Source organism: Podarcis bocagei (genome assembly GCF_964188305.1).
Source record: "Podarcis bocagei genome assembly, chromosome: 13".
NCBI lineage: Eukaryota > Metazoa > Chordata > Lepidosauria > Squamata > Lacertidae > Podarcis > Podarcis bocagei.
The window spans coordinates 52,962,989-52,988,413 of record NC_138138.1 but is presented as its reverse complement, the minus strand read 5'-3'; the positions used below and the strand labels follow the sequence as shown (position 1 = coordinate 52,988,413).

General features: G+C 48.8%; 2 protein-coding genes across 6 annotated transcripts in view; both read left to right on the top strand.

The window, feature by feature from the left end:
• CNTROB (centrobin, centriole duplication and spindle assembly protein) overlaps nt 1-16,701 on the top strand; it is a gene marked incomplete at its 5' end in the record, with an annotated part of 33,686 nt that extends 16,985 nt beyond the window's left edge. Inside the window, 11 exons of one of the 3 annotated variants that reach the window (XM_081167784.1) lie at nt 2,546-2,692; nt 4,575-4,708; nt 6,349-6,474; nt 7,262-7,454; nt 10,213-10,546; nt 11,734-11,897; nt 12,847-12,940; nt 13,990-14,118; nt 14,523-14,658; nt 15,562-15,640; nt 15,851-16,701. In XM_081167784.1, the coding sequence (XP_081023910.1) occupies nt 2,546-2,692; nt 4,575-4,708; nt 6,349-6,474; nt 7,262-7,454; nt 10,213-10,546; nt 11,734-11,897; nt 12,847-12,940; nt 13,990-14,118; nt 14,523-14,658; nt 15,562-15,640; nt 15,851-15,991 (1,677 nt within the window). In that variant the 3' untranslated portion in view covers nt 15,992-16,701. The remainder of the gene's footprint in view (nt 1-2,545; nt 2,693-4,574; nt 4,709-6,348; nt 6,475-7,261; nt 7,455-10,212; nt 10,547-11,733; nt 11,898-12,846; nt 12,941-13,989; nt 14,119-14,522; nt 14,659-15,561; nt 15,641-15,850) is intronic. The other 2 variants (XM_081167785.1, XM_081167786.1) reach the window with 2 other exon arrangements.
• A 5,084-nt stretch (nt 16,702-21,785) lies between these two features.
• GUCY2D (guanylate cyclase 2D, retinal) overlaps nt 21,786-25,425 on the top strand; it is a 46,719-nt gene continuing 43,079 nt past the window's right edge. For 2 of the 3 annotated variants that reach the window (XM_081167750.1, XM_081167745.1), the window contains exon 1: nt 21,786-23,196. The gene's annotated coding sequence lies outside the window, so the exon portion shown is untranslated. The remainder of the gene's footprint in view (nt 23,197-25,425) is intronic. The other variant, XM_081167746.1, reaches the window with a different exon arrangement.

The following is a 25,425-nucleotide window of genomic DNA, read 5'->3' as shown; positions in this document are numbered from 1 at the left end:
AGACCTCACCTGGAGTACTGTGTCCAGTTCTGGGCACCACAGTTCAAGAAGGACACTGACAAACTGGAACGTGTCCAGAGGAGGGCAACCAAAATGGTCAAAGGCCTGGAAACGATGCCTTATGGGGAACGGCTAAGGGAGCTGGGCATGTTTAGCCTGGAGAAGAGGAGGTTAAGGGGTGATATGATAGCCATGTTCAAAGATATAAAAGGATGTCACATAGAGGAGGGAGAAAGGTTGTTTTCTGCTGCTCCAGAGAAGCGGACACGGAGCAATGGATCCAAACTACAAGAAAGAAGATTCCATCTAAACATTAGGAAGAACTTTCTGACAGTAAGAGCTGTTCGACAGTGGAATTTGCTGCCAAGGAGTGTGGTGGAGTCTCCTACTTTGGAGGTCTTTAAGCAGAGGCTTGACAACCATATGTCAGGAGTGCTCTGATGGTGTTTCCTGCTTGGCAGGGGGTTGGACTCGATGGCCCTTGTGGTCTCTTCCAACTCTATGATTCTATGATTCTAGGTTAAGAACAGTTTCAGGTTAAGAACGAAGCTCTGGAACGAATTAAGTACTTAACCCGAGGTACCACTGTATACAAATTGGGTAGATGAATAGCTAGCCAGCCGTCTGCATTGGATGCAGAAGGGCCAGGATTCGTCCCTGGTGGCTTATCCCACAATCATCTGGCTTGGCCACGGTGAGAACAGGATTGTGGACTGTGTGGGCCATTAGCCTGATCCAGCAGACAGGCACTTCTTACATTCCTTTCTAGGTTGGGTTGCGAATGTCCCCTACCTCCAACCTTGGAGAGCGGCTGCCTGTCAGTGGCTGCGCTAGATGGATCCGGGATCTGAGGCAGCAGCTTAGGGTGGGAGTGGGAAGGGGAGAGACAGGTTTGTTCCCACTCAGGATTTCCTTGTTTTGGCCAGCGAGGCTTCTGTGTGTGCCTTGTTCTACCACTTCACTGGCAGCGATTCATCGGGTAAAGCTTTTCCAAACACTGCGCCAGAGAAGGCAGTTGTTGGATTTCTGCCTCTTGGGTCATCCCTAAAGCCACAGCAGGCCTGGCAGGGGGAAAAACAACAACAGATGGCGCAAATTTAGATGATCTTAGGAACGTGGGTGGCGCTGTGGGTTAAACCAAAGAGCCTAGGACCTGCCGATCAGAAGGTCGGCAGTTCGAATCCTCGTGACGGGGTGAGCTCCCGTTGCTCGGTTCCTGCTCCTGCCAACCTAGCAGTTCGAAAGCACGTCAAAGTGCAAGTAGATAAATAGGTACCACTCCGGCCACATGACCCAGAAGCTGTACACTGGCTCCCTCGGCCAATAAAGCGAGATGAGCGCTGTAACCCCAGAGTCGGCCACGACTGGACCTAATGGTCAGGGGTCCCTTTACCTTTTAAGTAGCATAAGAAACCATTTTGCTAGGAATAAAATAAAAGCCTTCATTCTTTTCTGCCACCCTTTTCTTTCTCCTGTAGTCAGCCTTATAATTCTGGATTCAGATTATTCCCACCTGTCATAGTCTAAACATACCGTGTGATGAGCGGAAAGCCTCGGCAGATGATCTGGGAGGCTCCTGGCCTCTGCTTTGTTTGAGTTAATTCCTAATTCCTAGTTCTGCACAATATATACACAGGTGGCCGGTCCCAAGTGGGAACAGGCTGGGAGGCGAAGCCGTCTTGCCTCTCTCCCCCTTCGAGACGAATAGTAAACTGATCCAGCTGCCGCGCAGATTTTATATTGTTATTTTGCATGCAGCCATTGAGCAGGTTACCCTGAGAGCCTTGCTTTTGGAGGGAGGGGCAGCGATGAGAAGGGATTTCCCCAGGGGGACGAATCCTTCCCCTCACATTTAAGCAGAACCCAGGTTGCTTCAGAGTTGCCCTTGAAAATCTGGGACCGTTCAGACGGGGCTTTCAATGGTATTTGTTGCTCAGGGAGAGAATGCGGGGGGGGGGGGGAGGCGCGGGGGGCACAGAACTCCGCAAGCTTGGAATGCAATTGGGAGGCAGGCTTTGTGAGATGGTGGTGGGGTGTTTGGAGTCTCAGCAGCTTCTTTCGCCAGATGTCAAAGAGAACAACAACTACCAGACTTTTAGAAGACATCTGAAGGCAGCCCTGTTTAGGGAAGCTTTTAATGTTTGATGGATTACTGTATTTTAATGTTTTGTTGGAAGCCACGCAGAGTGGCTGGGGAAGCCCAGCCAGATGGGCAGGGAGTGTGGTGTAGCGGTTAAGAGCAGTAGATTCGTAATCTGGGGAACCGGGTTCGCGTCTCCACTCCTCCACCTGCAGCTGCTGGGTGACCTTGGGCCAGTCACACTTCTGTGAAGTCTCTCAGCCCCACTCACCTCACAGAGTGTTTGTTGTGGGGGAGGAAGGGAAAGGAGAATGTTAGCCGCTTTGAGATGCCTTTGGGTAATGATAAAGCGGGATATCAAATCCAAACTCTTCTTCTTCTACTACTACTACTACTACTACTACTACTACTATTATTATTATTATTCAGTGCCTACCCTACTTCTCCTCTTCACCCCTTGTCTAGGCAGTGGCCCAGCGCGAAGCTCAGAAAGCGTCCGATGCCCAGCGTGTCCTGGCCTCGGTGCAGTCGGAAGTTCAACGGCTGGAGGCCGAGCTGGAGGCCATGCGCCGAGAGAGAGACAACCTGAAGATGGAGATGAGTTTGGTCAAGGTAAGGTGGGCAGCGGCCTTCCCAAGCGAGGGTGCTGCTTTTGGGGCGGGTGGGGGGACCGCAGCAAATATCAGAGTTCAGACATTTTGCGCAAAAGGAAGTCCTCTTCCATGCAGTGCGTAGTTAAACAACTACCAGACTTTTAGAAGACATCTGAAGGCAGCCCTGTTTAGGGAAGCTTTTAATGTTTGGTGCATTACTGCATTTTAATTTTGTTTTGGAAGCTGCCCAGAGTGGCTGGGGAAGCCCAGCCAGATGGGCGGGGTATAAAAAAATTATTATTACAGTGGTGCCCCGCAAGACGAATGCCTCGCAAGATGGAAAACTCGCTAGACGAAAGAGTTTTCTGTTTTGGAGGTGCTTCGCAAAATGAATCTCCTATGGGCTTGCTTCGCAAGACGAAAATGTCTTGCGAGTTCCTGCGGGGTTTTTTTCCTCCACCCCCCCTTTTTCTAAGCCGCTAAGCCGCTTATCAGCTGATCCGATAAGCCGCTAAAAGCCGCTAATAGCGCTAATCCGCTAATCCGTCAATGGGCTTGCTTCGCAAGACGAAAAAACCGCTAGACGAAGAGAATCACAGAACGGATTCTTTTTGTCTTGCGAGGCACCACTGTACGTATTATTATTATTATTATTATTATTATTATTATTAAACTACAGAACTCCCTCCCACAGGAGGCGATGATGATGGCGAGGATTAGATAAATTCATGGAGGAGAGGACTACTGATGGCCATTAGCCATGATGGCTATGCTCTGCCTTCAGATTGCGAGGCAGTAATGCTTCTGAATGCTAGTTGCTGGAAGCCATGGAAGGAGAGAGAAGCTTGTGTTCAGATCCCGCTTGCCAGTTTCCCACAGGCATCTGGTGGAAACAGAATGCTGGACTAGGTGGGCCATGTTTATAATTGAATTGTATGAATAATAATAATAATAATAATAATAATAATAATAATAATAATAATAATTTATTTATGCCCCGCCCATCTGGCTGGGTTTCCCCAGCCACTCTGGGCGGCTTCCAACTGAATATTAAAAACAATACAGCATCAGACATTAAAAACTTCCCTAAACAGGGCCGCCTTCAGTCGTCTTTTAAAAGTAAAATAGTTGGTTATTGCCTTGACATCTGATGAGAGGGCGTTCCACAGGGCGGGTGCCACCACCAAGAAGGCCCTCTGCCTGGTTCCCTGTAATCTTACTTCTCGCAATGAGGGAACCGCCAGAAGGCCCTCGGTGCTGGACCTCAGCGTCCGGGCAGAATGATGGGGGTGGAGACGCTCCTTCAGGTATACAGGACCAAGGCCGTTTAGGGCTTTAAAGGTCAGCACCAACACTTTGAATTGTGCTGAGAAAGGATGAGTTTTGATTGCTGCAGCTTCTCCCTGCTGTTGCAGCTCCGTGATTGCCAGTGCTGGAGCTCTGATCATGCACCACTCGCCCAGTTATCGAGTTGCTATGGCTAATTATTATTATTATTATTATTATTATTATTATTATTATTATTATTATTATTACTATTATTATTATATTATATTATATTATTATTATTATTTATACCCTGCCCATCTGGCTGGGTTTCCCCAGCCACTCAGGGTGGCTCCCAACAGAATATAAAAAACGTGATAAAACATCATGGCAAAAACATGACTAATAAAGAATGCTGCTACTACTACTCCTAATAATGATGTTAAAGATACAGCAGTCCCATTGAGCTGAGGTTGGTGCATGCACCTCTTTGATTCAAGGGCTTTCACCTTCAGCTGAAGTCTTTGTACCTGGCCTTTGCCAGCTCCTTGAGGACTAGGAGCGTGTCAAGTCTTAAATGCAACACTAGAAGTGATTTCCCCTTCCATCCCCACCCCGTCCCCTTTTGCACGTAGGCACGTTACGAGGCACAGAAGGTGAAGCTGGAGTCGGAGCTGAAGGTGGCCTTAGAGCAGCGGGTGACGGAGCGCATGGCTGAAGTTCACGAGGAGAGCTTGCGCCAGATGAGCAGCATGAGGGAGCAGCACAGGTGGGGCGGGGCTCTAGGCCCTTCTGTGCCAAGCGCACCTCCAGCCAGAGGGAACCCCTGTCCTTAGATGCCAGCGCAGATAGCCAGCCCTCCTTCCTGGCTCTGGAGATGTGATAGAGGTTTATAAAATTAGGCATGGCATAAAGCAAAGTCCCTCCCCTCTCATAACATTCAAAACGGAGATTTGGGACAAATAAAAGAAAGTACCGTATTTTTCGCCCCATAGGGCGCAAGTAGTTCTTTTGGGGGGGAAATAAAGAAAATAAAATTTATTTCCCCCCCAGCCCCCAGAACAGGTTGCTCTCCGCAAGCCGTGGGAGCCCTTCCACGACTTGCGGAGAGCTACCCAAAGCCCGGGGCGCGACTGCTCAGCGCCCCCAGGCTTCGGGATAGAGGCAGCTCTCCGCAAGCCGTGGGAGCCCGGCGGGAACTCCCGCAGGCTCCCAAGGCTTGCGGATGTCTTCCTGAAGCCTGGAGAGAGAGAGGGGTCGGTGCGCGCCGACCCCTCTCGTTCTCCAGGCTTCAGCGAAAGCCTGCATTCGCCCCATAGGACGCACACACATTTCCCCTTCATTTTTGGAGGGGAAAAAGTGCCTCCTATAGGGCGAAAAATACGGTACCTTTTCATGCAGTGCATAGCTGGAACTGTGGAACTCGCTCCCATAAAAGGCAGTGATGGCCATTGACTTGTATGGTTTTAAAAGAGGATTAAACAACTTAAAGGAGGAGAAGGAGAGGGCTGTCAATGGCTACTAGCCATGATAGGTACGCTTGCGGGTTTCCCACAGGCAACAGCTACTTGTGAGAACAGAATGTGGAGCAGATGGGCCTTGATCTAATAATAATAATAATAAATTTTTATTTATACCCCGCCCTTCCCAGTTCAGAAAACCAGGCTCAGGGCAGCTAACAACTGATTTAAAACAATTGATGCAACAAAAAACAGCATAAAATACAGTATAAAACGTGAATAACAATAAATTCAGAATTCAAAAATCAATTTAGGGGGGAAATGCATCCAATAAACATTAGATGATCACCAGGGCTAGCTGGCTGAATTGGTCCTATTTGGGCCAGCGGTGAGACCAGGGGAGAGTTAGCTGTGGGATCCCAGAGCGGGTAATCTTCATAAAAAGGGGAGGGGGAGGGAAGGAAGGGGGAATAAAAGATCAGGCTAAGTTCAAGTTGAAAGCCAAGCGGAATAGCTCTATCTTACAGGCCCTGCGGATGGAAGTTAAATCCTGCAGGGCCCTGGTCTCACGGGACAGAGCCTCCCACTAGGTCGGAGCCATCACTGAGAAGGCCCTGGCCCTGGTGGAGGATAACTTCCTTAGGGCCCGGGCTCTTCTCGTGTTCTCTTGTTAGATCAAGCCAGCCTCTGGCTTTATCTTGAGACAGGTGGGGAGGGGGGAAGAGCTTCCCTTTACTTTCATAATAAAGCCTTTTCCTAAGGTTCCCTGCCCTCAGTTAACGACTGTGCTAGGGAAACGGAGTGAGGATGAGTGGATTCAAGATGGCTCCTTCTCGAGCCCATCCCTGCCTTTTTCAAGATCTGCTGCTGCTCGGGGAGCCGTCAACGTCTTGGCTTTAAACCGGAAGTTCTTGTTTTCGGAGTCTGACCCCTTTCCTTCCCTTGGCAGGAAGCAGCTGTTGGAGCTGAGTGGCCACCACGAGAAAGAGCTGGCCAGCCAGTTAGCCCAGTTCAAAGCCGACCTGGCGGAGAGGGAGGAGAGGCAGAGGCACCTGGCGGAGGACTACGAGGGCAGGTACCTGGAAGCGGGGGCGAGGGGGAGGTGTTTCTGGGGGTGCTGGGGAAGCTGTGTGTGGAGCCAGAGAGAAGGGGAAGGAGGGCTGGGCGGTGTCTGGTTTTCAACATTGCAATATATCACCAGCTAAACATCGTGGTATATCTATATATCACAATGTCTCAAATAAGGCTGGAACTATGTAGGGGCAAACAGGCTAATGCCCTTGCAACTGGACATTTAGGGGTCTGGTACATTTTTTACGGGTGGGGCTGTGGGTTAAACCACAGAGCCTAGGACTTGCCAATCAGAAGGTCGGCGGTTCGAATCCCCGCGACGGGGTGAGCTCCCGTTGCTCGGTCCCTGCTCCTGCCAACCTAGCAGTTCGAAAGCACATCAAAAAGTGCAAGTAGATAAATAGGTACCACTCCGGCGGGAAGGTAAACGGCGTTTCCGTGCGCTGCTCTGGTTCGCCAGAAGCGGCTTAGTCATGCTGGCCACATGACCCGGAAGCTGTACGCCGGCTCCCTCGGCCAGTAAAGCGAGATGAGCGCCGCAACCCCAGAGTCGGCCACGACTGGACCTAACGGTCAGGGGTCCCTTTACCTTTACCTTAACTGTTATTTTATAGTTCAGTGCAGTGGGGCAACACAACTCAGGAGAGAAGCACATGCACACACATCGTGATTTGCAATATATTTGCCATATGTCGCCATGTTGAATATTATGAAACTTTTCCCATGATGTGGAAGGCTGTCCTAGAACCATGGTGTCTTTCCCACCCACCTCACCCCATAACCCCACCCAGGATCTCCAAGCAGCAAGACGAGATTCGGGAACTGCAGGCCAAGTCTCGGCGGCTGGAGATGCAGCGAGCGGAGACGATGAGCCAGTTCCAGGCTATGATGAAGGCGCACTGGAACGAGGCCCTGCGCCTCTTCACCAGTGGCAGCCCAGCCTCCCCCCAGCCCCACACCAAAGCCCAGCAGCAGCAGCAGCAGGTGAGAGCCTCCTTGGCACCGTAAGCAGAGCTGTCCTCACTCCTGGCACTCCTGGCTTTGACCCTCACTGGAAATGTAAATTCTTGAGGAGAAGAGTGGTGAGGGCAGCCTTTGCCAACACAACACTGCCCACGTGGAAAAACAGAAAATAAAATGTTTTTTTTAAAAAAAAAAACCACTACCCAGATGTTTTGGACTGTCACTCCCATCTCAACTAAAAAAGTTTGAAGCAGGACTTGCCTCTGCACAAGCCATGCCTGGTTATTCTTCAGCAAGGCTTGTCCTTCGGCATCAGCCTTTCTGAAGCTGGCGCCTTCCTAGCTTTCCAAACTGCAACTCCCAGCTGGCAACTACCGCCACTTGCTTCCCTTTCTTCTGGACATGGGGTGTCTCTCCTTGGAGTTCAGCCATGGCTGGGAGTTTTAGAGGGCGCCAGCTTGGGGTATGTATGGCAGCAGCGACTACTATTGTTGTTGTTGTTTGGTTGTTTAGTCCTGTCCGCCTCTTCGTGACCCCCTGGACCAGAGCACGCCAGGCACTCCTGTCTTCCACTGCCTCCTGCAGTTTGGTCAAACTCATGCTGGTAGCTTCGAGAACACTGTCCCAGCATCTCGTCCTCTGTCGCCCCCTTCTCCTTGTGCCCTCCATCTTTCCCAACATCAGGGTCTTTTCCAGGGAGTCTTCTCTTCTCATGAGGTGGCCAAAGTATTGGAGCCTCAGCTTCAGGATTTAACAACTGCTAAAACTTGACTCCTGCCCCCACATCCCTTTGCCATACGTGAACACTGTGTCTTACCTGAACTACCCGTATTTTTCGCTCTATAACATGCACCAGGCCATAACACGCACGTAGTTTTTAGAGGAGGAAAACAAGAAAAAAATATTCTAAACAAAATAGTGGATATATGATTTTTGTGGTTCATGCTGTGGCCACAGACATGTGATCTGACAGTGAGTTTGGAGTAGCCCAATGCAAAAATCCTGAGGATCCATGTGGATCCATGCTTTGTAACCACGGAGGAGGGAAGGAAGGGGAACCATGGATCCTCTGCTCATGACTGCAGCAGATCCCCCCCGCCACCCGCAGGCATTCCCTCCATAACACGCACAGACATTTCCCCTTACTTTCTAGGAGGAAAAAAGTGAGTGTTATGGTGCAAAAAATACGGTATATTGCTTCACTCTTCTGAAGCATCTGGAGGGTGGTGAAGGCAGGGCTGGGAGAAAGAGCTGAGGATTCCTGGTTTGACTCTTGGGCTTGGAACTCACTGAGTGACCTGAGGCCAGTTTCCCCCACCCTCCGAAGCCTCACCTGCAGTAGCAGCTTCACAACACTATCCTGGTTAGTTTATTTATTCGTATCGTAAAACCTTTATTGGCACCACATACAGCATCCAAAACAAATCAATGCGGAATTACCACTTCCCCAGTGGCACAAAACATTTGCTAAAGGAAAGGAGGCAGAGCAGTCTATCGTCATATCTCTTGGTCTCCAGGGAGATCAGACGTCTGCGGTGTATTCCGACGACAAAAAACCAAATAGAGATATTTAGCCACTAACTTGGTGAGCTCCTGATCATTCCCCAGTAAGAGAAAATGTATGACCTCCGACTCTGGTTTCCAGAGATGCAGAGTTGATCTAGAAATTGCTGGCGGAAATCAGCATATAGTTTACAATTGAGAACCATATGTGTGAGGGTTTCCACCAGGTGGTCTTCACCTGGGCAAGTTCTTTCTCCTTCCACCCTGCCTGAGAACCTTCCCCAGAAGAGGTTGGATGGATTTGAATTAAACCTGGCCAGCGAAAACGCCCTTCTTTCTTGAGGGTTAAGCAGAAATTCAAGGAGATTGTGGTTAGTTTCATGTGCCCGATAAAGTTGGAAATAAAGAGGGGAGCATGTTTTCTCTGCTGCTACTGTTAGTTCTTGGCGTTCATTATCCCACAACCTAGTTAGCTTATTTATTGCATTTTAATGCCACTTTTTCCTCCGGGGAGCTCAAGGTCGTGTGCAGGGCTCTCCCCCCCCCCCCATTTTATCCTCACAATAATGCTGTGAGGTAGGTTAGGCTGAGGGGCAGCGACTGATCCAGGCATCCAGTGTGCTTCATGGCTTAAGTGGTGAATCACAGCAAGATCAAGGTTGCAAAATTTCCAGAGCTCCCTTGCCTTTGAGCAGATCCTTTGTACAATTCACCAGGCTCTAAGAACCCTGTTCTTAGACGCGGGTGGCACTGTGGCTTAAACCACAGAGCCTAGGACTTGCCGATCAGAAGGTCGGCGGTTCGAATCCCTGCGACGGGGGTCAGCTCCCGTTACTCGGTCCCTGCTCCTGCCAACCTAGCAGTTCGAAAGCAAGTCAAAGTGCAAGTAGATCAATAGGTATCGCTCCGGCAGGAAGGTAAACGGCGTTTCCGTGCACTGCTCTGGTTCGCCAGAAGCGGCTTAGTCCTGCTGGCCACATGACCCAGAAGCTGTACGCCGGCTCCCTTGGCCAATAAAGCGAGATGAGCGCCGCAACCTCAGAGACGGCCACAACTGGACCTAATGGTCAGGGGTCCCTTTACCTTTACCTTAAGAACCCTGTAGATTTGTTGTTCAATTCTTCGTTAAGAAGAGATTCATGTTGCTGCTCAGTTTACAGTGCGTGAAGAACGACTACTTTCCTTTTAGCTGCAGGGTGCTTTATTGAGGGGAGGGTACTGACCAGTGCTGCCTTTGGAGCTCGCTGTCTTTTAACCCCTTGCCCTCCTTTCATAGGACACGTCCTCCAACCTGGAGCTTCCACAGCCCTCCGAATCTCTGACGAAGACCCAGAAGGTGGAATCTCTTGGGAGCAGCCAAGGGGCGGGGGACTGCGAGGGGCCGGCGTGGGCGCAGGCGGTCCCCCTCCAGCCTGCCGCCCAGCGCAGCTCTTCACGGGGCCCGCCAGACGCCCCCGAGAAGTCCCTGCAGGATGCTTACCGCCATCTGCTCCCCTTGCTCCCAGACATGGGGCGTCTCTCCTCGGAGTTCAGCCACGTTTTCAACTACAGCCTCCTCAGCCAGCCGGGCTTCCAGCAGCTGGAACCGCAGGTGGACAGCTCTGTAGCAGGTGTGCGTTGGGTCAAGTCCAGTAATAAGTCCATGCGAAGGTCACTCCAGGCTTGACTACTGTAATTCGCTCTACGCGGGGCTGCCCTTGAAGCTGTCCCAGAAACTCCAGCAGGTGCAGAATGCAGCAGCGAGGCTCCTCACGGGGTCTCTGCCATGGGAGCATATTCACCCAGTGCTTTTCCAGCTGCATTGGCTCCCGGTGGAGTACAGGGTCAGATTTAAGGTGCTGGTTTTTACTTTTAAAGCCCTTCACGGCCTAGGACCCTCGTACCTACGGGACCGCTTCTCTTGGTATGCCCCACGGAGAGCCTTAAGGTCATATATAGCAACACCCTGAGGTCCTGGGCCCTAAGGAAGTTAGATTAGCCTCAACCAGAGCCAGGGCCTTCTCAACACTGCCTCCGGCCTGGTGGAATGCTCTGCCTCATGAGACCAGGGCCCTGCGGGATCTGATCTCTTTCCGCAGGGCCTGTAAGACAGAGTTGTTCCGCCTGGCCTTTGGCTCAGAATCAGTTTGATTCCCTCCCCCTTTTTCTTTTTCCCTTTCTCCTCCTATGATGAGATTGCTCCCTAATTGTTTTAATGTTGTATCTTAATCTTTTAAATTGCATTTCAATGAACTGGTTTTTATTATTGGTTGTTAGCCGCCCTGAGCCCGGTCTTGGCTGGGGAGGGCGGGGTATAAATAAAAAGTTATTATTATTATTATTAATATTAATATTAATTTCAATGGATCTGCTCGCGAGAAAAACGTAGCATCATTTAATACCACCCATTGTGAGGACTTTTGTTAATGTCTTTGTGGAACAACTGCAGGTTTTTTGAAAATATATATTGGCCGAAGTGTCAGGCCCGTCGATTTCTCTTCTTTGTTATTTGACTTGCATTCATGCTTTGGAAATATTTTATCTGCATGGCTGCCCTGCATAAAGGCATAAAAAGATAGAAATTGTAGGGTCATCCTAGTCCAAGCCCTGCAGTGCAGGGATCACGGTTGAAGAATCCCTGACATGCAGGTGTGAATTTTACCTGGAAATTGGTGGTTAAAAAAAAAAAGAAAGTTAAAATGCAAGGGGGCTGAAAGCGTCAAGTGATTTGCCTACAGTGGGCTTTTGCAACTGAGCAGATATTTAAACCCGGGCCTCCCATATTTCTCTGTTTCTGTCTCTCTCTCGCCTGCTTCAGGTCTGCCTTTCCACCCTGATAACCTGGCGGAGCACCCGTTCACGGATGACACGGATGAGACCATGACTGAGGCAGCAGGCCACGAGGGAGAGACCCTCCAGCAGAGCAGTTTGGAGGCTGGAGCTCAAGTCCCTCAGCCCGACTTGAATTACTACTTGCGTTTGGTGTGTGTCGCCGTGATCCTAATCTCTGCTCTTTCTCTTTTCAGTCTGTAGGGGTGGGAGGGAACTGTGATGATGGGAGTCCTTCCTCGCAGGCTGGGCTGATTTCAAATCAAGCCTTCTCATTTTGAAATGCATCATCTTGCTGTAGTGGCCTTCACCCTTCTTCTGATCGGAAATGCTCTGTGGGGACAGGAGGGGACATAAAAATGGGGGGTCGAGGAGTGTGTGTGTGTGTGTGTGTGTGTGTGTGTGAAAGAGAGAGAGATGCCCTATTGTCATCTGAGGAATGTTGGAGGGTATGTAACGTGTGGCTTGCATCCTTTTATAATACAGTTGTACCTTAGAAGTTGAACGGAACCCGTTCTGGTAGTCCATTCGACTTCCAAAACGTTCAGAAACCAAAGCATGATTTTTGATAGGCTGCAGGAAGCTCCTGCAGCCAATTGGAAGCTGTGGAAGCCGCATCGGACGTTCGGCTTCCAAAAATAGTTCACAAACCGGAACACTCACTTCCGGGTTTGCGACGTTCTGGAGGCAAAACGTTCGAGAACTAAGCTGTTTGAAAACCAAGGTACGACTGTACTTAACTTCAGAATCCTGATAGTGGCTCTTTTTTACACAGAAAAGCATCCTTTGACTCATGGTAAGATGGGACATAATTTAGTTTTAAGTGACTAAGTTTTAAGTGCATCATGGTGGTGTTAAATAAAGATTTTGTTTTTAATTGGGTTGCTTAAAGACACTTATTCTAGGTTTACTTTATGTTATTTAAATTTTCAGTTCTTATCCACAGTGAATTCTTGACTGTTAATTATTTCTGTAGCATAAACGTCTTAGGAGAGTAACTGCAGAGGCTTGACCGCTTCCTTGTTGATTCCTTTGGCCAAGGAGGAGATGGGTGTGTAGGAAGGAGGGAAGGATGCATACCTAACTCCTGTCTCCTCTCCAGATTTTGGACCGCTCTGCATATGAAACTGCTGCGCAGAAGCAGGAAAGGGTCTCCACCGACAGCCCACCACCTGCCACGAACCAGACGCAGTTTGGTAAGAGCAGGCCCCAGGCCCCTTCTCCTTCTGCACAAGGGAGCTCTGCGGTCCTCTTGTGGCTCCTGGCTGCCCCTCGCTCGCTCCCCATCCCCTTGTTGCGCCCACCTGTTATTGGGATACTGCTGGGAAGATGGGGGCATCAGGCAGGCCCCCAGCTGGCTCTAGCCACCGGCCGGCAGCCGGTCTCCCTTGGAGCAGCATCAAACAGCGACATGAGCCTCAGATACGTTTAGAGACCCGTGCACGCTCTATCAACAGAGTGTGTAAATCTTCTCACAGCAGAAGAGGCGGACAGAGAAATATGGAAGTATAATGTACAGCATTTTATTCAGCATAGTTCAGGAACAGAGGAAAACATGTCTGCTTCCCTTCGTCTCCAGCAAAACAGCAGGAAGCAAAAGCAATATACAAAACGGAAGTTCCGAGGAAGTGCTGGAAGTAAACAGGCATGTGACACACAGCAGTCCTGCCTGTTCCCTTTTAAGGTGGAACGGAACTATATCCTAACACCTGTGGGTGGTGCATCTCCCTATGGGTGATGTTCAAGGCAGTGGCTGGAAGGGCGTTCAAGGTTTGCAGAGCACCGGACTGCTGCTAGCGATCTTTCTCGACCCTTACTCTGAGACCAACACCCTTGGAGAGCTTCTGCCAGTCAGCAGAGACAGTACTGATCTAGAGAGACCAACTCTGAACAAGACAGCTTTCCACCTTCCTGCATTCTGTGGGGGTCTCCCTCTTGCATCCGGTTGCTGCCGTGGGGGAAGATAGCACTCAGGGGGCTCATTTCACCAGCTTTGCCAGAGGCACCTCCTGCCCCTGAGCTGTGCCAACCAGTCATAATTGCAACAAGTGTTTAGAAACCAGTGGCTGACTTTCCATTTTGATTGTCCTCTTCCCTCCCTGCTGCCTTTACCTTGCGCGTTGCGGGCCTTTGCTTTGCTTTTTTAGACTGTAAGCCTGTGGGTGGGGACTGCCTCTTTGGCCGAAGACCTGGGTGCAAGTAAATAAAGAACCAGTGCTCAAAATCTTCCCGACCTCCTTTCCAGGCACGTCGCTGTCCTACCACGAACGGTCCACAGCCCTGTGGGATCCGGCTCAGCCCTCTGCCAGCACCATTCACATCCAGCAGCCCAGCAGTACTGCCGTCCACAAAACCAAAGTACCTTTGCTCAAAGGTAGGCAGGCCAGGCCAGGCTGCTTGCACCCGGAAGCAGCCCTGCCCCAGTGTGGTGTAGTGGTTAAGAGCAGTGGACTCTTAATCTGGTGAACCAGGTTCGATTCCCCGCTCCTCCACCTGCAGCTGCTGGGTGACCTTGGGCCAGTCACATTTCTCTGAAGTCTCTCAGCCTCACTCACCTCGCAGAGTGTTTGTTGTGGGGGAGGAAGGGAAAGGAGATTGTTAGCCGCTTTGAGACTCCTTAGGGTAGTGATAAAGCGGGATATCAAATCCAAACTCTTCTTCTTTACACCCAAGGCAAAACCCTGGTGTCTGGCCATCCCATGAGTGGCAGTGGATATCCCTCTAGTATGAATTCTGTGGGCCCATTCCCTGATCTTTTCCTCCCTTTTTCCTCCGCAGCCCACGAGGGGGGGATCCTGTCCCCAAAGCAGGTCGCTGAAGTTTCACGCCTGCTGAGACACCACCAGGCCAAAGGCAGGGCTGTGCCTTCTCCAGAGGACCTGTATAAATACTTGCGCGAGATAGGCCAGAATGGGTAAGGCTGAGGTGTGTGTGTGTGTGTGGGGGTGTATTTTCCTGAGTCCAGGCACAACCTCTTTTTTGGGGGGGGGGGTTGGCAGGGTTTGGACAGGGCTCCTCAAAAAATGTTGCCCTCTGCGGTGCGGGGCAGAGGAAAGAGACAGGCTTTAGGGTTTCCTGGTTTTTTATAGAAGGGGCCTGAATTTCATTGTACAGGATTTTGTTTTTGTTTTTATATTATTTTTTATTAATTTTTAGCCTACAATTTTTTTAAGACATACCACACAAATTATTATACATATGTCCTTGTTTGGATTTCCTTCAGCATCTCTGATAGCCTTCCATCTTGAGTATTTCTCCTGCAATTCTTAACTTAATATTGCCTTTACCTTTTCTAACAAATCATTTCTCCCTTTCCATTTTTACAATATTTCTTAAATTACTCCTCACAGAACTTCTTGTAGTCCTACAAACGTAATCTCATCATCACAAATACTTTTCAGATACTCAGTAAATTTAGTCCAGTCTTCGGTAAACCTCTGGTCCCGCCGGTCTCGGATCCTTCTTGTTAGCTTATCTAATTTTGTGTAGTCCATCAATTTCATCCTCCATTCTTCTAATGTTGGTAGTTCTTCTTGCTTCCATTTTTGGGCCAATAATATTCTTGCTGCAAGGATATGAAATTATACATGTTTGTTTGTGTGTTTGTTTGTTTGCTTGTTTGTGTTTATAAAAATTTTGTAAAACCAATTAAAAATTCTTAAAAAAAATATAAAATAATAATATTCTTGCTGCTGTTACTGCAGGATTTTGTACAGGATTTTGGTGGGCGGCAGGATGCCTCAGATTTGTTCTGAAGCAGAATTCCCATCTTCTTCCCTTTTTTTCTCTCCTTTTGGTGGGGGTGTTTTTGCTTCAGGACAGATGCCAAAGGCGATGCAAATCTGCAAGCGCGCCGGAACCCCAACCCCAAGCTGATTGACTCCATGAGGAAAGAGGTACGTGCGCCACTCTTTTGGAAGGGGCGGGAGAAATTCTGAGGTAGGAGTTGCTCTTTAATTTTCAGGAACGGCGGAGAAGGGGTGGGGAGGCAGGTTAACAAACCAGGGAGCAGAAAGCTTAGATCTTATAGGAGGTTTTGGTCTGTCATGTCGAGGAACGGGTGTCTGTCAAAAGCCACTGTCATTCACCCCCTCTTCCTTCCTCAGATGGCCTCTGCACGCCGCGTGGGTGCTTCGGGGTTTGGGCGCGAGAGACCCCAGGCCGCCGCCAAACCTGGGAAGAAGTCCTCCAGCACGCCTGCCTTGAACCCTCGCACCAGCAGAGGAGGCGGCGGCGTGTGGCGATGATATTTGGCGCAGCTGGACTGTTTATTCCTTACCACGCTGACCTTCCCCCTCCCCTTCCCTGACCTGTCTGGGCCTCTGGTGGGGTGTCTGGGAGCTGCTCTCTGATTTGAAGCCCCCGCCTTAATCTCCAGTTTTACCCTCCAACCATTTGCTCCAACCTGGAGTCTAAAATGTTGCCTTTTAAAAAACGGAATGTGCGTGTTGGATTTTGTGGGTTTGCTTTTTTTGGAAAAACAAAACCTTCTCTTAAACCCTGCAGCTTTGAGAGACTTGAGGTGGCAGGAACACCAGCTCCTCTTTTTTCTTATTCCCAGCAAAAGGCGACGGCCCTCGCTGGGCTCCGTGCCCTTTGCATCCGTCCCTCCTCCTCCCCTCCTCCCCATCTCCCTTCCTCAAGTCAACTTCAGCCATTTCGTTCTCTGGAGAGAGGAGGCCGATGATTCAAGGCAATCTGGATCACCCGTCAGAGCAGCTTGGTTGCAGTTGTGCATGTAGGAGGTTGCAGGGGGCGAGAGGCCTTCCCTGCCTTAACGAAACCTTTCTGGGCCTCTTTCCCAACACGCTGCATCCAGATGTTTTAAGTGCTTTGTTCTGAGTGTGCTGTTTTAGACACACCTGGCTTTGCAGTGTAAGTTGACTCTCTTTTTGCACAGTTAATTATTTTTGTATTATCACTGTTATTATTTTCTAAAATAAAGGAATATTGAGCAGTCGGTTTCCGTATCTCTCTCTTTCTCTCTGTTTGGCTTCCTGCCACCCTCAAAGGAAATAAAAGCTATTCTCCTCCCTGCTCATGGCATTATCTTCCCTCGGCCGTATCTGTTGACATTAAGCAAAGACCCAACCCCTTTCCTTCCCATGGCAACATTTCTGTTGGAATCCTTGAAGTTTTTCCTGCCCCAAAAGAAACTTGGGGTGCAGAATTCCTGGGAGACCAAAAGATGCTGTTTCTGCTGGTGGTTAGTTCAGTTCCGAGGCCGTTTGTGAAATTCAGCCTTTCTCACATTCCTGGAATGTACACAGCCGTCTTTTATGCTCCACCAGCAGCTTACTTTACTTAACAGTTCCGTTGATTTTCTCACAAATGGGTGTAAGATTGTGAGAGACACAAGCGCGTGCGCAGATATCCCCTGCTGTCATTTCAGCGTGTACCCTCCCTCCAAAGGAAAACCACATCAGCAAGCATGTGCCGGGGAAAATAGCACACTTTCCTCTAAACACTGGAGACTTCAGTTCCAGAAGACTTTATTGCTCTAATCGGCATTTCCTAAAGCAAAAAACAGAGATCCTCCCTGGACGGGTGTGTGCCGGATGCCTAGAGGTGAGAGGAGGCTTCCCTGGGGTCTGCTCTTAGCTATGAGGCTGGCTGCACCGCAGTTCTTTCCCCGTGTTTCTCCCCAACTTGTTTATTTCAGGAAACCTTTTCTTGGATGCCAGAGCAGAAAAGAAACCTTCCTTTGGCATTCCTGCTTGTGCGGTTGCTGCTTGGTTACTCCGGGGAGGAGTTCACAGTTCCCATCCTCAGAGTCTTTAAGCAGTTGGAGCCTTGGCAGTTCTCCACGGAAAGCGACATAATTCACACGGCCCACACTTTCACAGGTCTTCTTGGTGCAAATGCCGCCTACCTGTTCTGAGTGCTTTTTGCAGGTCTGCTTTCAAACATAGCTGCCCTTAAATGCAGACCTCCCAAGCTCTTCCTTTGAAACACCCCCTTCCTCGTATGATAGAAATGGAAGTCTTAAGAAGCTACCCCAGTGGTGGTGGTGGGGCTCCACACATCAGCCCCACGCCCCATCCCTACAGCCAACAGTGTTGTCACCCAAGCTGTAGGATGAGCCACGAAGGCACCAGCAACATCCCAAGGCTTTTGCAACACAGGCGGCCTCCAGATTGCAAAATCTCTTACCTGTGCTTGATAACTGCTTCCCGCCTGTCCTTGCCTCCCGTTAACTACCCTTTACCTCCTTTGACATCTCTGTTAACCCCCTCATTGCTTGTCAGTTGTTGCTTCGTTTGCGCAGAACACACAAGCAAGACAACTCAAATGTCCTGACTAGAGCGTTCTCGGACTCTGTTCTCCTCCAAGCCTTCCTCAGGTTGCTATGCAAAGGAAACACGTATTCACCTGCCGGAGTCCTCTTCTCAAAATGTCCTGGTCATCGCTGTGCATTGGAGACACTCTCCTGCCGTATTGCTCCGCTTCCTGTTGTGTAAGCCTTCGCCTCTCTCTCTTCTTTTCCTCCTCCCCAAATTCATACCAGCACCCCATCCTTTGCACACGCCCCCCCCAGCACACTTAACTATGCACACTTAACTTCACACACACCACTCTTACAACCAGCCTTCATCCCAAGATGCTCTCATCTTCCTGACTTGCCACATCTGAACCTCCCAGGCTGTGGACTGAAAACCTCGCCCCCCCCCCTCCCCGGGCACCCATGGACACATGGCTGTCATGGCCTCTCCCTCCCTCCCCGCTCTCCACCTTCCCCCTCCATGAGAACCTAATCTGATTAGCTGTAAGAGACAACGAACGTGGATTATGGGTTTATAAAAAAAACAAAAATCCAGCCACCTCCCCCTCCTGATCGCGCTGCTCCCCCCACGCCAAGCACCAGCCTTGACAGATCACGAACGCCCAGGTATTACAGCTCCAGTGTGTTGCTCTTGGACCTGAGAGGGACCCAGCACCCAGTGGCCACCGGTGCCCCGTATTCCCTGTGCCCCACAGGGAAGATCTGGGGCGGGGAGAGGAGCTCTGTGGTGCCGGGGCAAACCCCATTTCTCCAAGCCGGCGTCCCTGAAATGGATGGTGAACTCTGGGGTTGACTTTTGGCATTTGCCTTTTGTTGGAGTTGCTTCATCGCTATCGGGTTCCTGGTTTTCATTTTGCTCCCTTGGATTTAGCGGCTGGGATAGATTTTTTTGATTTTTTTTTTTGCATCGGTTTTTCGGAAGCGCTGGAAGTAGCTTGCGGACCAAGTCTCGGTAAGAGTGTGGCGCCTGTAGGCTGACGAGTGTGGTGTGGGCATGTGTCCCCGGATCGGGGCTGGAGAAGGAACCGAGAACCCCCGCCAAACCCTTTGTGGTCCCCCCAGCCCATGTCCTAGTGGGTTAAACCAATCAAGAAAGCAGTGGGGGGGGGGTGACAGAAGGTCTGCTTTTAGGGTTCACGACTGGGACAAGAGTTCAGTCAAGGGAGACCAGGAGATGGAATATCTTCAATTTCCTCCTTTTCCTCATGGCTGCTCCTTTGCCTGTTTCGTTGCAGTGTCCAATGTTAGGTGCTGTGAGAAAAACGGAGCATGTAAAAGAGAAAGGAGGGGGGATTTTTATTTCCTCAGGAGGTGTGTGATGAGCAGGTGGGGGAGAGTAAACCAAAAGGAACCAGAGGGGACAAGAATTGAAGGAGGGGACTTTGGCGGAAGAGAGTGAACATTGTGTTTCGTGGATCCTGCAGGAATTTGGCTCAGTGATGGGAAATGTGATGCCCGGCATTGTATATTTTGGAATAGGATGGGAACGGGGATAATCTCCCTAGTGGTCATTTTCGCCTGTTGGGATTGGGAGAAGTCAGTAGATGCAGTTGGTGGGCTTGGACCAGCCAAAGTTAAGTCACGCTTTCGCCCCATTAAAACAAATGGGATTTAGAAGTTCTGCTGATTTATCAAGATGACTAAATAGCATGACTAGGTTCAATTGTTCTGCTTTGCTTCTCTCCCCCCCCCCCGTCTCCCCGGCCGTGATCTTGTAACTGTCATGTTGGGGGAAGCGGAGAAGGGATTAAGCCAACCCTCACACCTGTCTGAGCTTCGTGTAAGAAGCTCATCTGGAGGTGGGGGTGGCAACTGTGCAAGAGAGCCTTAGAGCCTTATAACTTTTGAGTTCCAGGGTTAAACGCTATAGCTGCCATCTCTCTTGCTGGGAACGTTCCAGAAGGAAGGAGGAGCTTGGGAGGAGAATTAGCATAGGTGGCAGAGAGGCAGTTCGCGGCTCGTTCTGCATTCAGAACACACTTTTGCCGTGAAAATTGGCTGTGTCCCCATGTGCTGCGATGGTCAGTCTAGGCTGTATCCAACTAACTTTTAACTCTGAGTAGAGCCATTGAAATCAACGAACCAAAGCGAGTCATGTCCATTGATTTCATTGGGTCTGCTCTGACTAGGGCCAACATTTGGATACGACGCCGTGGGTCTGGATTATACCATTTTAGGTGGCATGCAGGAGCTTGTATGATTGAATGCCCCCCTCCCAGTTTTTTATACATAGAAATCCACTCTAACCATTCCCTGGACAGGTAATTCTCTATGTACTGGAAAATTTTGGAATTGTGAGACCACGTTTGGACTTGGAGGTGGTTCTGTTTCAGCACAGACCAGCAGAAAACGAGCCTTAACCTTCTGTCTTTGTGGCTGGGCTCCTAAAAGTTAGGGGTACCAAGGAACAAGCCTCAACCGATGGCACTTGTTTGTACCTCCCGCCATTTGCTTTGAAGAGAGAGACCTTGACAGCCGGCCATTTTGCCTTGAGTCAACGGGTGGAAGCGGCAGGGTCGGTTTATGAGGGCGTGCTTTCTGACTTTGCAGCATTAAAAAGAAAAGGAAGATTCAGGCAAAGAGCATCCCAACACTTTACTCCAAAGGGGAATAGCTGTATTGAAAGAAATCTTAATTTGAAAGGTGCTTGTCCAGCTGTGGCCTCCCTTTAGTTCTTATAATTAAGAAACAGGTTTTTAGAGTAGGTGGAGGCAACAGGAGAGAGGCGGTTGAGTTTTCTGCTGGAAATCTCAAGTCATTCCTTCTTATTTCCATTGTCTCCCGTTCCAGTCCATGCTGTTGAAATCTTCTAGTCCTCTGTCCCTTAACATAATTCTTTTCCTGTGATTCTTCCCATTCCTGTAATCGTTACATTGCTGATAGCCATCAAAATAATCTGATTTCTCCTTTCATCAAAGCCATTCTTCTCTTCTATATCCCTGTGCCCCTCACTTTACTCTGTCCCTCTCAGCCACATGACTTCAACTTTCCTTCATCTTGAATGTCCCACTTCATCAACTCTCCATCTTTTTATTGAGTCTTTCTGCATCTTTCGATTCCTTGTAGGGCTGGGGAAGAAATATGCAACAATATGCAAACCAAAGGACAGCTATCCTTGAGAATTTGCACTTTTCTGAATATTGCAATAACTTTTTTCCCCAACCAAAAAGAGGTGTGTCTTAGGAGGGAAAGTTCATATTCATTCATGTGTTGCTGAAAATAGCATACAGAAATGCACATGTTAAAGGAAATTGGTTATAAGAATTCACTATATTTGGGGGGCAGGAACTGCTTACAAAAAGATGTGTATTAGGCAAGACGCTGATGAATTTTCATGGGGACTTTTTAAAAAATATATCCTGCAAACATGTGGCGATGTGTACTGAAGACTGGAAAATGAGAAACAGAGAGAAACTAAACTGAGAGACTTGTCCGCCCACTAATTTCATGTTAAATGCCTTCTTCCACTCAAAAGCACCCCAGATACATCACCCAGTCATCACATTCTCCATTTTGACTTCTGACTTCTCTGTATTTGACCAGCCTCTGTGCTCTTAATAATTGGGATTGTCTTGGATGTAGTAGGATTGATTCATGTCTGGCTGGTGCTAAAGCAGGGTTTTATTACCAGTGCCCTTAATTTGATTATAAACTTGATGCATTCCATTAGCATGCTCAGAGCCTCACTGGATCAGGATGGAGACCCATCCGCTTCACCATCGCCTTAGCATCAGGCACAACACATATCACAGGAGGGGCAGAGAGTGGTGCAAGGGAATGTCTCTGGCATGCGTCTTATTCCCAAATGCATTCTCTCCAACGTAGCTGACAGGTGAAGACATGTGCGAGAGATTCATGGCGCAATAATGTGTCGTAACTTATCAAAGTATGATTGAAATATTTATTTTGGAAATAATTCCTGGAACCCAGAAAGAATGCTCTCATGTTCAGATGTCGCACGCTGCATCTTTTAAACTTGAAATGCTCCTGTATTTCAGAACTTGGTATATACGTACATCTCTGTCTTTGTGTGTGAGAGAGAGCCAGTTCACAAGAACTTTGATAGTGTTCTGCTCCAACTGGGTCAAAACTTGGGCAGTGAGGGCAAGTTGAACCCCGCCATGCCTGGGTCAATGACAGACGGGGGTCAGAAATTCATTGACACCGGTCAGGAGTAAGTGGAATCTGAAAAGCAGAATTTAGGAGAGAGCTGATGTATGGAAGTGAAAGCTGGACCATAAAGAAGGCTGATCGCCGAAGAATTGATGCTTTTGAATTATGGTGCTGGAGGAGACTCTTGAGAGTCCCATGGATTGCAAGAAGTTCAAACCTATCCATTCTGAAGGAAATCAGCCCTGAGTGCTCATTGGAAGGACAGATCCTGAAGCTGAGGCTCCAAGACTTTGGCCACCTCATGAGAAGAGAAGACTCCCTGGGAAAGACCCTGATGTTGGGAAAGATGGAGGGCACAAGGAGAAGGGGACGACAGAGGACAAGATGGTTGGACAGTGTTCTCGAAGTGACCAGCATGAGTCTGACCAAACTGCAGGAGGCAGTGGAAGACAGGAGTGCCTGGCATGCTCTGGTCCAGGGGGTCACGAAGAGTCGGACACGACTAAACGACTAAACAACAACAACAGGAGAGAGCTTCCATGCTTGAACATTCACGCTGATGCTGTTCACACACAAAACTTGGGCAGAGGTTATACAATGCCTCCTGAACATTTATCCTGAGGTTTGCGACACCAAGGTTACAAGTCCTTGTCAGCTAGTGGCTGTTACCTCACACTTTTCTGTCACTTTTTTGGGGTGGGGGTGGGGAACTCTCTCCCCAAGAACCCTTTACTCATGAGTAGCTCTACTTTGGGCTCTTAGGCACACACTCCTTTGCCAGCTAGCCTGAATGTCTTTGCTCTCAAATTGAGAGATGGTTCCACTGCTCCAGAAGAGTTAGGGACCCAACCCAAAAGTCCTTCTTTGGAAACCTCTAGAGACATGTTCCAGGGGTCTGGTCTCTCTCTGGACGCAAAGGTCTTCTGATCATTGCCAGAGTTGGACTCTGTCTGCTCAATGGGATCTCCTGGCTCTGGGAATCCTGGGGCTTCATCGGAGGAAGTTACCCAGGGTGGGACAGGGTCCAGCTTGACAGGTTGTCAAATAAGCGAAAAGGTAAATGCAACTATTAAGATTTGTATTCCCTGCATAGTGCAGAAAAGGGGATGGCTGGAAACTTTATTATGCATTGGGGCAGGAGTCAATTTCTCCATGGGTTTTCTGTGCCTGCGATATTGGTGATGACGATCTAGTCTCAAATGTTGTAAAAGTCATGGGCATTTTAATTCTCCAAGTGTAGGAATGCCTCTGCTACAGATCTTGATCTCTGCTATTATCTGTTTGGAGGACAGGTAACTGAAATTGTACCCATTTCACGCTCCGCAGTGAAGCCGCAGCAAAGTGCAATGGGTCAGGGGAGGTTCTTGCAGAGAAAGGAGGAGCTGTTTTGATGTCACCAGCATAACGGTCTGGGTAAAACAAGGTCTCAGAGGTGAGGATTAAAACTCCCTGAAAGTATCCCCATTTATCTAGCACACTTAGAATGTGGATCAGAGGCGGTTTAGAAGGGAGGTGATGCCTGGCTAAGAGGGACCAGTAAGCTAGATCCAGCGGAAGTCAACCCCTTCTCTTTGCTTTGTAGTTTCTGTCTGAGCATAAAATTATAATATTATATGCTTGATTTAAAATTGGGTGGTGGTGGTCAGATTTGTCTGTTTCAGTCTAAATGTTGTTGTCTGTCGTCTTTCTGTTGTTCTTTTTGTGCAGTATTTCATTTACTGATTAGATTTCTTACCTGTTCTTCAGCTTAAGGCACCAAGACAGATCACAAGAATCTAATATACAATTATAACACTATTTTTGGATGGGGCACTGCATGTTGTGATCCCTACATTGTAGGAGGTTTGACCCTTGGGATCCGTTCCAACTTTAAAATTAGATGATTCTACATTACAAACAAACAAACAAGCATGTAAACAGTTCCAAATGCAACAGAGCAGTATAAATGCAACGAAAGAGGTGGTCCCCGCAATGCAAAATACCTAAACCGCCAAAGAACAGGATAAAGAGGTGTGCATTTTCAGCACACACTGAAAGCTATGCAGCTAAGATGCTAAATGCACTTCTGTGGGGAGGGTGCTGTTCCCTGCACTTCTGCCTGTACGTAGCAGACATGCACTGTGACTCTTTACCTTTCGTTCATGTGATAGCAGCCAATTTATTCAGGATTGCCGTCCTTTCCTATCCTGTTCCTCCCACACTCCCTTATGTAGGCTTGCATTCCTTGCAAGGGAGGCCTAAAAAAAAATCACTGTATATAATAACGGCAATTATTTTGCACAGGACATTCTCTTCGTTTAAAACAGTCAGCAGAATCGAGTGGCAAAGCCATTCCCAGACTCCAGCACTTCAGGCAACTGGTGGGGAGTTCTCTATGTGGTATGCCCCGCGGAGGACCTTAAGGTCCACAAATGACAACACTTTGGAGGTCCCAAGTTGCAAGGTGGTTAGATTGGTCTCAACTAGGGCCAGGGTCTTTTCAGTACTGGCCCCGACTTGGTGGAACGCTCTGTCACAAGACACCAGGGCCCTGCGGGACTTGACATCTTTCCACAGGGCCTGCAAGACGGAGCTGTTCCGCCTAGCCTTTGGTTTGGACTCAATCTGACCCTTATGTTTCCCTCCCCTTATGGTTTTGAATTATGGGCTACTATTAAAATGAGGCTGCATTTTAAATTGCATTTTAACCTGTATTTTAAATTGCCCCCCCCCTTCCCTATTATGTTTTTATTGTGATTTTACTGGTGTTTGCCACCCTGAGCCCGGCTCTGGCCGGGGAGGGAGGGGTATAAATAAAATTTATGATGATGATGTCAGGACTCTCCTACAAATCCACACCCCTCTGAATACAGGAAAACAGCATGCTCCACTGCAGGCAAGGCTAAAATCCTTGTATACTCATAATAGTTCTGCAAGTGGGAGTGGTGTTTGGTTTTTTTAGAAAAGGTGTGGGATTATTAGCATTTGATTCTCTTCTGTATATACATAAATGGCCTTGTTGTGAGGGTCTCTCTCTCATGGAAGCAGAAGCAAATTAATGAGGTCCTGCTCTCTTAATACGTTTCGGTGTGTGCATTGGGAGGAAGTATTTTTGGTCCTACTCGTGTCTAGTTGGTGTAGCTGATAATATGCTGGAAGAGTGTTGATGGCTATCAATGCCTGTCTCTCAAATTGGTGAATACATGTGTGGAGTGCAAAAGGAACTCTGACACTTTCTTTCTTTCTTTCTTTCTTTCTTTCTTTCTTTCTTTCTTTCTTTCTTTCTTCAATTAATATCCCACCCTT